The 11,436-nt window shown below is 47.5% G+C and overlaps 1 protein-coding gene across 1 annotated transcript; it reads right to left on the bottom strand.

Annotated features, from left to right (window-relative positions):
* Positions 1–2,833: 2,833 nt before the first annotated feature.
* LOC116629267 (spermatogenesis-associated protein 31D1-like) lies at positions 2,834–6,969 on the bottom strand. Its single transcript, XM_032399567.1, has 3 exons — positions 6,920–6,969; positions 5,721–6,654; positions 2,834–5,221 (listed from the first exon to the last, which is right to left on the bottom strand). Exons 1-3 carry the CDS (start codon positions 6,967–6,969, stop codon positions 2,966–2,968), a joined length of 3,240 nt encoding a protein of 1,079 aa, XP_032255458.1. The 3' UTR covers positions 2,834–2,965.
* Positions 6,970–11,436: the final 4,467 nt, after the last annotated feature.

Raw genomic sequence — 11,436 nt, 5'->3', positions numbered from 1 at the left:
CCTTTGAGATTGGGAAGGAAACCTCTTTCCATATAACAGAAAGAGGAAAAAGAGGAATAGGAAAATACTTTTTGGAAGGTTTTTGTTTTGTTTTGTTTTGTTTTTTGTTTTGTGAAAAGCTCCCACGTCACGGCTATGAACTGTGGTCCAACACATCTGCTGGGCAAGTGAAGATGGCCTAAGTTTGAGGAAAGTGAAGGAAGTTTAAAATAGATCTGAGGGGCACCTGGGCAGCTCAGTCAGTTAAGCGGCTGCCTTCAGCTCAGGTCATGATCCCAGGGTCCTGGGATCGAGCCCCATGTGGGGCTCCCTACTCAGCGGGGAGTCTTCTTCTCCCTCTCCCTCTGCCACTTCCCCTGCTAGTGCTTGTGTGTCTCTCAAATAAAATTTTACATAAAATAGAATAGATCTGAGTAACAGGAGAGAATGTGCTAAGGAAATAGTGACCTAACTCCATTTATTTTGTTCACGTTAGTAAGCCTGGGATAAGTATTTGTGGAATCAGTGAATGATTTCCAGGTAGTGCTGGGGCTGAATTTCTTGTGGCCTCAGTACTCTCAATTGTGAGTAGACTCAATTGTGAGGCGTGAGATTTAATCCAACAGTAATCAGTTACTTACAGAAAGGCATTTCTAGAAAAGGCAGAGAGACAACATTTTGCCAGACAGGAAGGATTGAAGGGGATTAGATGGGGCCCACTTGTACTGGAGCCTGTTTTTGTTTTTTTTTTTAATGGAATAGTTGATGCAATATCATTAGTTTCAGGTATACAACTCGATACTATGCTGTGCTCACCACAACTACAGCTACCATCTGTCACCAGATAACACTATTACAATACCATGGACTCTACTTCTTATGCTGTACTGGAGCTTTTTACATGTTGGTTACCTGATAAGCCATCAGTTCTACCAGAGAGTGAGGAAAGGAAGACAAGGCCTTGGTAGATAGGCGAGAAGTGGAAAATGAATGACGTGGAGTTGAAAAATAAACAGGGGACATATAAACTAGAAGGATGGGGGGATGAGGCAAAAGGACAGAATGTCAGACTATACTATTCCTGATGGCAGAAATATTCCCAGTAATAAGCTCTACAGAGGAGTGGTAACTGCACTGGATTGGCCATAAAGGACCCTAAAATGAGATGATGTAGGAACTGGCAGGCTGTGTTATTGGCTGGTTTGTCCACATAGATGTTAGAACCTCCAGTACCTCCTCACTTCTTCAGGTTCCCTGCCGTTGGCCCCATCCCACCTGTTGTCCCTCTCAGGGCCTCCACAGCATCAAAATCTGCATTCTTTCTGTGACCCTAACGTTCAGATACTGTATGGTCAATGATAACCCTGGACGAGAAGGTACAAGTGTGGTAGTGAAAGAGGTCGTAGACATCTGGTTTTTTGTTTTAGCACTGAACAGTCATGAGTCTGCCCAGAAGACTACCTCAGGTGCTCTCTAGGACACTCACCCCATTTTTGAGTCCCAGTCTCAAGTGGAGTTGCCTTCCCTCCAAAACCCTATTGTAAGTGTGCGTACGTGTGCAGTCGTGGCTGAAAAAAAGCATTCCATGGAGTTCCATGATAAGCCCCCAAATATCTGTACCCTGGTACGCAGTCAAGAACTCACCGCTGGTTCATAAGTTGCACATCTTCTGGAGAAGATCTACCATGGCTCCACTAAGGCCATGCATATGAGAGGTGGCACCTCCATCCTATCCATACTGAAAGCAATATCTTACATATTGCCATCAAGCATGGATGGAAGGAAGGCACCAAGATCGCCAAAGGGGATGCCATGCCCGGCAGCCTGCAGATATTGTTTGAGTACTCAAGGAACAGCCCCATGCCTTTTTGGTATAAGGCATCAGTAGGCTGTGCCGTGCTCCAATCGGCCTCAAAGTGGTGGTGCCTGGATCAGACTGAGGAAGGAGGGGAGCAGGACAGGGTCAAGATAAGGGGATGAGTAGACATAAGCCTTTGTTCCACCAGCAAGGTCACTCTTTCAACTTTTCATTTCTTCAAAGGTGTCTTACCCTGGAAGGTGGTAGCTGCCTGGTCAACGTTCCTGCCACTAACAGCTAAGTGATGCTTTTGTTCTGCATTTGTTCTGCACAAAACGTCATCAGTCGGGCAGCCTGAAGAAATGCCCAGGGAAGGGGAGCGCTTCCAGTGGGAAACCTCACTGTCAAGTTTAACGTGACTCACATGACAGATTCTTAAGCAGCATCTATGCTGTTCTTCGACCCTACCCCAACCAGCCCAAGATCAACTGGGACAACACCCTCCCCCAAACACTCCCATTCAGAGTTCACCCACCTGTGGGATCCTCTGATCACTGACTTCTACATAATGATTAAGCTACTGTGTAGTAACAGTGAAGTAAAAACAGTGGCTTAATCATTATTTTCTGAAAACTATACCTGTGTTTGATCCTAGAACACTTGCTCTAAAGGGTATAAGACATTCAATGAGGGCAAAGGTGTGTACTATACATTTTCAGTAAGGCTAAGCTAAAGGGCAGGAGACAGAGCCCATCTCCTCAAACTTCATCAGGAAATGGGCTTTGGGGGCCTTGGGGGGCACATGATATCTATTTCTCAAGAGCTCTGGGAGACTGGTCACCTTTTAGAAGCCAAAGGAAGCAATCAGTAACAGCTGAACTGAGTTACCTGAAACCCATGCCCCCAGTACAGTACACAGAACAGACATTGCTATTATTAGAGAAATATTTATTGGAGAGAATCAATATGCTTCACAAGGGATTATTTTGGGGTGGGAAATATCCCCCCCTGGAAATTCTGGAGAAGGGTTTTCTGTCTAAATAGTAGAGGCAGATCTCTGAACACAGTGCCTTCAGCAGTGGTGAGAGTGGCCGGAGGCCCCTGGCCAGCTTGATGCCTGCAGGTGGCGTGTGGGTGGGGTGCAGGCTCCCTGTGGGGCGTGGATAGGGGATACTTGTTATGCAGTCGCTACTCCTTAAATGCCACAGCTTTCTGGGGCTGTCTGTCCTTGTCTCTGATCTGTCTAACACTTCCAGTATGGCCTTGGCCAGCAAAGACAGCTTGTTGGTGGCAGGACTTGGTATTTTTCACCTTACAGGAGGGAGCCCTGTAGTTGAAAGGATACCCCTGGACAGGCTGTGCCTGGGCCTGCACTTGTGCTTCCTGCTGAGTTTTCCCATACTTGGTTGGGAAGGGAATGGGCTGTTGAGGGCAGGTGCTATCTATTGCATGCCAACGCCCCAGTTTCTCCTCTAGGAACTTCCCAACGTCTGTCCTGATTTTCTGAGCTTTGGTTGTCCCAGTAAAGGCAGTTCTACCTTTAAGTAGGCCTCTGCTTTCCACAGATGATAGAGGGCTGCCCTTCCCCTGGGAGTCTTCTTGTCTCTTGCATTTTATCCCTGGATTAAGCCATTGCAAAAAATGCTTCATTTTTTTTCTGAAAAGGCTTTCAGAAGGAGGCTGACCCTTCTGGGAAAGGCTTTCAGGAGGCAGCTGACCCTTCTGTGACAGGGTCTGGGAAGGCTTGCTTCCCAGCTTTTCCTTCAATAGCACGTCCTGAGTAGGGAACCTCTTCTTCAATGCCACATCCTCAGTAGGGAAACTGTTCCTTTTAAGTTGGGATGTCCCCAGTCCTGCATCCCCTCCCCCAAGCTCTTGTGCCTTGGAGCCCAGAGGGCTCATGGTCACCGCAGCTGGTGGGAGATTCTTTTTCTGGCACTTCCTTAAGACATGCTTAGGGACCCAAGGCTCCTGCTGTTGTTCCATACTAATTCCTGTGTCCTCTGGATGGACATGCAGCACCTGAGAAGCTCCCATGTCCCCACTGGAGACACCCTGGGCATGAGTCAGTGAGGCCTTGGAAGTCAAACTATCTGAGGCAGGGGGCAGGCCAGTGCGTTGGGCTTGGGCCCGGCTACGCTCTCTGTTTTCCAGTTTAAACTTTAACTCATACAACAGTTGTTCTTTAAGGTTTGAGGATTTAGGATCTTGGGGAATTGATGGGTTTGGTGGGGGGCTTTTAATGGGGATGGTAGTTTTGACTTTATTATCATTCACCTTTATGATTTGGGAGCTTACTGGCTTGCTGGCTGTCAAGATATTAGATTGTGATTGATGAGCATCAAGTTGCTTGGCCCTGAATATCTCCCTGGACACTGTGGGCACAACGACAGGTTCTAGATTCTTCTTTTTGCCCTGTTGCATTCCTCCTCTACCTCTAGAATTTGCACTCTTATCCTTTGGCTCATGTCTGGCCCCAGCTTGCCTTGCAGGCAGCTTTGGGGGCCATCTGTTGCCTCTGGTGTCATGTTTGACAGGTGTAAGAGTCTGTGTGCCATCCTTAATCTTCTGAACATCCTCTACAAACTCATGTTTGATATCAGAGGGTGATTGCCTCGGAATTCTCTGTTCTTCCTTGCCCACAATTGAGGCGGCAGGGAGAGGATGATCCAGGATGGGGGCTGAATTTGCTGTTCCCACTTTGTCTCCATGGAGAGATTTAGAGCTGCCTCTAAGGGAGTTGAAGCCCCCAGGTTTGGAATTTACCTCAGAAATCAGGTTGGTTGAGGAGGAAAAGCTAGAATGGGATGTGTCTTTTATCAGTTTAAAGAGCTCTATGGATTCAAGGACCCTGGGGGGAAGGCCCCACATCATCCTCATACGAAACCTTTTAATATGGGCTTCCAGCATCTGTTGTGCACTAGATTTAATAAAGGGAAGCTCCTGGAAGGTATTCAGGGAGTAGTCCTGAACCTCTGATGGTGGCAAACTTCTCTGTTTTATTTCAGTGTGGGAGTTCTCAGAAAGAAGCGATGTCTGCTTCATACTATGCCATGAATTATGCACAGTCCCGGGGAGCTGACCCTCATTGATTTCCTCAAACTTTTTGCTCAAATGTATTTTCAAGACATTTTCAAGTTGTCTCTGACCTAAAGTCTCCACAGACACTGTTGAGTTTTTCTCTGATGGGCTCCTAAGTTCTTTTTCAAAATCATACCCCATATCATTACCTGAAGAGCTCTCTGGGTCACTCAGCAGATAATCTTTTGGGCCATTCTCTGGGTTGTGTCCCTGATCCTTCTCCAGGTCACCGTTGTCCTTCTCCAGGTCATCGTCCTCCAGCTGAATCATTTCTGAGTCCCCCTCAGATCTTTCAGATTCGCTCAATTTACTCTCACTCTTAGAGATCCTTGTGCGTCCACGATAGTGCTGCAAGTTAGGTGTCTGAAAAAATACTTGGACTCATCAGTGATAGAGACTTATAGATCCTGCGGGACAGGCCCCACCGGTGTTGGATGAGCCTCTTTCGAAGGTGACGCTCTAGTTTTGTTCGAAGCTCATCAGGGAGAGGAAACTGCCCAGGAAGGATAGAGATTGCAACACGGGCCTGGGAGGCCCGGTGATTAAGAGAAGGGTTAGGAGCTGAAGGACAGAAGTCCTCCTGGGATCTTTGGACAACAGCGGGTAAACCCCACACAGTTTCCTGTTCCTTCTGCAACACGTTCCATTCCAGATGTTGCATTTCAGTTGACAGGAGAGACTCTGATTCCTTCTCAGGTCTGTGAAAACGCACTCCACAGACCTTAATCTGGGTTAGAGGACCAGATGGCAGGATTGGGAGTGGGGACTGAAAGTGGGTCTGGGGCTGGGCCTGAGGGATAGGTAGGGGCTGGGGTTGGGGCTGGTTCTCAGGCAAGCACAGAGGAAGAGGATGGGGAACTACTGGGGATTCCTGCTCTGTGGAGGCATTCGAGATTCTGTTAAAAATAAAGATGGAGGAACAATTATCCAAGACACGGGCAGCAGAGAACAAGGACTCACTATGCAGAGTTGGGAGACCCCAGAAGAGCTGGATAGGGGTTTGCTGTAAATGGCCCTCCTTTAAGGTGGTTGTAGGATATGGGGGCTGCCGATGCACATGCAGCTCCTTTGATTGGTCTTTGCTGCTCCACAAAGGAAGGGAGACTGCCAAGTCATGTTTATCAGCAATTGTTTGTTTTGGAACAGAACCCTTTTTCATTTCCTTCCACATCCAGAAGTCACTCCTCTTTTGGACTTGTTTCTCAAGGAGTGCCAGGACCTCAGGGCTGAGAAGTGAGAGGTTAGCAGGCTCCACAAGCTTGGCTGCAGGGTCTCCCCTGGAAGAAGCCTCTGAAGAATGGAGGGCCAGCAACTCTTGATGGACATTATATGGAGTCAAGGTTGAAGGGAAGAAGTCTTTGGCATGAGTTTGCCATGAAGGGAAGTCTAAAATTGACAATCTGGAGGCATTAATGCCTGTGATTGTCGGGACATAAGTAGGCAACCCACCAGAGCTATCTGGAGATGAGATCTCTGGAACAGGCTTCACTGAGATGGAAATCGATTTAGATTGAGTCATAGTTAAACTGCAGTCTGGTGGTGGTGAAACAGACAGGGTTGATGGTGCATTATGACAAGCAAAGATGGGATTCACCATCTGGGACAACTCCGGTAAGGGGTTGACATCTTGGGAAAGGGTAGAGTCCAGAGAGAAGATGGTATTTAGAGACAAAGTGGCCTCTGGATGGACAACAGGATCCACTGTCTGAGCATCATTTGTGGGATTGGAGGAAAGGCAAGGGACTGGGGTGGGAAATTGTCCTTTGGGAATTCGGAATCCAAGGGAGGAAAAGACTCTGGTGGCAAAGAATCACCCGGTGGTGAGGGTGGAAAAAAGTCAGCCAAGGGAGTCACTGGGTTAGGTGAGAAGATGGAGGCAGGTGGTGGGGAAGGCTCAGGCAGAGAAGCTGATATTAGGTCTCCTGGAGGGACTGCTGAGGAGTCAGGGGAGAGAGTGAACGATGAGGAAGTCACAGGGGCTGTGGAAGCCAAGGGAGTAGCATCTTCCAGGGCCTGCGGGAACAGCAGCCGATTGATCTCAGCAGTTGTGCTATTACACACCTCACAGGAGGGGTCTGGACATAGCAGTTGACGAAAGTAGGTGGTATCATGATGCCGGCCTAGGGGGCTGCAGGAGACAGGAGGTACAAAGCTGCAGCCAGGACCAGAACAAGGGGAGGAGGACATGCTGGCCTGGCAAGAGGGAGGGGCCACCTGAAGCCTGCTGACCCCTCCCAATGCCCCACCTTTACGACTTCACAATGTACTCAGGAGCCTTCACCCCAATACCTGTTCCTGTGGCTATCCCCTCCCATGGCTATAGCAGGCTGCACTGAATCCTACAATTGCATAAAACGTACTCTAAGAGGGATCAGGATAAAAGGGGAAAGACTGGTCACCTTCTTAAAACAGAGATCAGCTTCCGGGCTTCCTCCACTTCTCTCTGGGAGCATCTGTAGTCTGGGAAACCGGGAGAATGGGATATATGTAGTGAAAGTAGAAACATAGGTATTAATACAGGAGTCCCCTTCTGGGACACCCATGGGATATTAAGACTCTGAAAGCCCCTGGTTAGTATTCTTGCTTCATGGATAAAGTACTTTCATGTAAATTATCTCATGTGATACTCAGACCACCTCTGTGAAGCACAGAGATCAGTGGTTACCTCAGGGAAGGGTCCTGAGTATCCATGATGTCACAAGTCTTTCACAAATTCAGGAGACAGAAGTTCTGACTCTTGACATCTCACACAGCCACCTTCTGGGCGACACCCACTGCCCAGATCCATCACTGCTTCATGCTCAGGAAGAGTCAGAGCAGTGAATCTAAGGGTCTCAGGTTCTGACTGCTCTGAGGCCTCTGTTTTCTAAGAGGGATTGTGTCTAGCAGCTGACCTCCTCAGAGATCATGGGCCTGAGCCCTCATGGAAGGGACAGGAAGGGTCACCCTTGGAGAGCTCAGGTAGAATAGGCAGAACCTTACCTTTCAGAGTCCCACCTTTCCTCCTCCTCTTGGCTCTGCCCTGACGCTAGAACAAAAATAAAAGAATGAGGGGTTGGGACTCATCCCTCACTCTTAGAATGGAGACATTCTTTATCCAAGAATAGTACGACTTTATTTCAATTAATAGAACTTTGTGTTCCTTGCTTTTATCGATTTTTAAAGGTGATAAAATGTTTTCAATATTTCTTCAAAAAATTTAAAGGAGGATTTTATCTGGGAGGTCCACACTTGAGAGTCTCAGTCAGAAGTCCTTTGTTCAATGAGGACATAGAAAATGAAGTCTGGGCGCGCCTGGGTAGCACAGTCAGTTAGGCGTCGGCCTTCGGCTCAGGTCATGATCTCAAGGGTCCTGGGATCGAGTCCCATGTCAGGCTCCCTGCTCAGCGAGTCTGCTTGTCCCTCTCCCACTGCCTCTCCCCCTGCCTATGCTCTCTCTTGGGACGCCTGGGTGGCTCAGTCGGTTAAGCATCTGCCTTCGGCTCAGGTCATGCTCCCAGGGTCCTGGGATCGAACCCCACATTGGGCTCCCTGCTCAGCGGGGAGTCTGCTTCTCCCTCTCCCTCAGCCCCTCCCCCTGGCTTGTGCTCTCTCTCACACTCTCTAATAAATAAAATCTTAAAGGAAAAAAAAGAAAGAAAGAATATGAACTCCAACAGTCACATCTGTGCTCCCTCAGGTAGGACCCTGTATCCTAGGGCATAGTTCAGACCCCAGTCTCTTCCCAGAGGCTCAGCACCATTCTCCTGATCAGCCCAACATGAAGGCCTGATCGAGTGATGCCTGACATGGGAATGTGACTTACGATCAAATGCTGGGAAATGTTCTCGTACAGATTCCATACTCTCTAAATAAGGACTACAGAATCCCTGTGTTTGGGATTTTACCCAAGACCTGCCACCACATCCAGACAGCCTGTGAGTTTGAAGTAGAAACCTTAAGTCCTTCCTTAACCCTTAGCCCTTCCAGACCTCTTGTCCTAGAGAAGCGAATGTCTCTTCTCTTAGACTTCCCATTTTAGGTGTTTCTCTGACCCTACCAAACTCATTTTAAATTTTGGGATTAGGAGCTCAGTCAAGTTAAGCATCTGCCGTCAGCTCAGGTCATGATTCCAGGGTCCTGGGGATCAAGCCCCACATCAGGCTCTGTGCTCCACAGGGAGCCTTCTTCTCCCTCTCCCTCTGCTCCTTCTTCCCAACTTGGGCTCTGTCTTATTTATCAAATATATAAATAAAATCTTTAAAGTAAATAAGATTTGGGATTAGAAATGGAAACCATAATAATCTGTGTTGAGGGCTCCTTACCTTTTGGGTGGGTTTGGTTTTCCAAGTTGGAAATGGAAGCATCAGGTAGCACAGGAACAGAAGAAGCAATCCCAACCCACACAGGAAGGTGAAGTTGGGGTCCATCTCCAACCATGTCTGAGCTTCGAAGCTCAGACATGGTTCAGTATAGGTATTCAGAACTGAGAGAACATTCCAGTTTTTGAACTCCATTGTCTGAATCGCAAGCTGCCTGTAGGCAACTGAGCTCTTAAGTGTGCAGACGCTGAATATATATCCTCCCCAAACTTACATCACAGAACACTTAGGGTCACAAAGGGTTTTGGGGCGTGGGGGGGGGATTGAAGAGGGTGTGTCCACAACCCGTCCCCCACCCACTAGCCCAGAAGACCCCTCCACCCCTCCTAGGTCCTTCAGGTCTCTCTGCCCTACCCTGCCATCCTATTTCCTATACCTATATTCCTATATGCTACCTTAATGAGATTTTCTGCTTGTTCCATCTATAGCGCGTATATTACCTGGGTCCCCCTTTACTGTCTGGAGACCTTGACTTGGGTCTTACCAGTTCCACTGCCTTGAAAGTTTGCAAAACTACCTGGAATTTTTGCTTGTACCCTGACATTTACACTCAGGATCACATATGTCCTCAAATCCATCTTTCCTATAGAATGTGTTTGCCTGGGGCACCTGGGTGGCTCAGTCGGTTAAGTGTCTGCCTTCGGCTCAGGTCATGATCCCAGGGTCCAGGGATGGAGCCCCACATCGGGCTCCCTGCTCAGCGGGGAGCCTGCTTCTCCCTCTCCCTCTGCCTGCAGCCCCCCTGCTTGTGCTCTCTCTGTCAAATAAATAAAATCTTTTTAAAAAATGTTTTTGCCTCACATGAGCCCAGATATAGACCTTAAAGTTCTTTCACACTTATTTAGTTTTGTCCATGTTGCATAGCACATTTCAGTTTTTGTTTTATTCAGCCTTTAGTATCTTCAGTCAGAGAGGCTGACTCAATCAAAATCAATAATGCATTATTCAATATTCCCAAAACTAAAATCAGTAAAAAATAAATGTAAATAATTAAACCTTCAAATGGTCTTCGAGGTAAGTCTGTAGCACTTACTTTCCTGAAGTTAATGAAGCTAAACTGCATAAAAAGTTTGGGGGCATGCTACACACACACACACACACACACACACACACACACACACACCCTTTGACAAAACAATCCAGTGTTTTTCGAATTGAAGAATAAAGTGTTTTCTCCTTTTATTTCACTCTTCCATAAAATTTTGACCCCAGTTCTTACTCTACCTAAAATACAGACTATCTGTGTTCTGTACATCAGTTCCCTACGAGGTGTACAAACCTCTTCTCAGGGAGTTGCGGCACTGTAACAGAAGTACCATAGACTGGGTGGTTTAAACAACACATATTTTTTTCATAGTTCTGGAGGATAAGAAGTCCAAGATCAAGGCACAGAGGAGATTCAGTGTCTGTTGAGCCCTACTTCTTGGCTCACAGGCAGGTCCCTACAACCTCATGTGGCAGAAAAAGTGGGTGAGAGGTTTCTGGGTTCTCTTTTCTAAGGGTGCTAATCTCATTTATGAGAGCCCCACCCTCATGACCTAATCACCTCCCAAAGTCCCCATCTCCTCATACCATCACACTGGGATTAGGATTTCAACATATGAATTTGGGGAGGAGCACAAACAGTTCATAAACTCCCCAAAGGCCGGGATAGGTTACAGTGCGCTAAGCCAATGATCCCCTCAGGCCTCTGGTGGCCGAGGGTAGTCTTGAAGAGCCTCATCTGATTGCCCTTGTGGGCCTTGTATATCTTTCCCTGAGAGTGCCTTGCCATGAAAAAGGGTTGAGAAGCCCCACCCTATATAATCATCCCCACATATGTTTCAACCTGTGACATTTTTCCAGGCTCCTTTTGTCAGGTTTAAATAATCCCAATATTTCCCTCCACTCTTCCTACGTCTTCTTTTCTAAACTCTTTATCTTCATGACAGCTCTCCTCTGAATGGCCTCCTAACTCCTCATGTCTTTCTTAAACTGCGATGCCCTTTATTTGACACCCCTGGCCTAGCACTGTTAACTCATCGTCTGTGAAAGGGTAGGACAGCCTTCACCCTGGCCCAGCAGAGTCTCCTTTCAATTATGCAGGAACAGGTAACCTGCCCGGAAGATCAAATCTGCCAAGAGCACCACTTCCTCCTCATCCTGACATGCAGTCCCAGCCACATTTTCCTTTAATATTTTCTTTTGGAAGCCAAGAGACACAAACATCTGTAAGTC

Source organism: Phoca vitulina, unplaced genomic scaffold, assembly GCF_004348235.1.
Source record: "Phoca vitulina isolate PV1807 unplaced genomic scaffold, GSC_HSeal_1.0 scaffold490, whole genome shotgun sequence".
Taxonomy (NCBI): domain Eukaryota; kingdom Metazoa; phylum Chordata; class Mammalia; order Carnivora; family Phocidae; genus Phoca; species Phoca vitulina.
The sequence above is the reverse complement of the archived record's forward strand: the minus strand, read 5'-3'. Positions and strand labels throughout refer to the sequence as shown.

Excerpts from the sequence above, each read along its gene's own strand:
- LOC116629267 (XM_032399567.1), bottom strand. The coding sequence starts at position 6,969 with ATGATACCACCTACTTTCGTCAACTGCTATGTCCAGACCCCTCCTGTG. Across the intron at positions 6,655-6,919 it reads GTCCAGACCCCTCCTGTGAG|AGTCTTTTCCTCCCTTGGAT; the intron begins GTGTGTAATAGC and ends CTTTGCCACCAG. Across the intron at positions 5,222-5,720 it reads CCACAGAGCAGGAATCCCCA|ACACCTAACTTGCAGCACTA; the intron begins GTAGTTCCCCAT and ends GTATTTTTTCAG.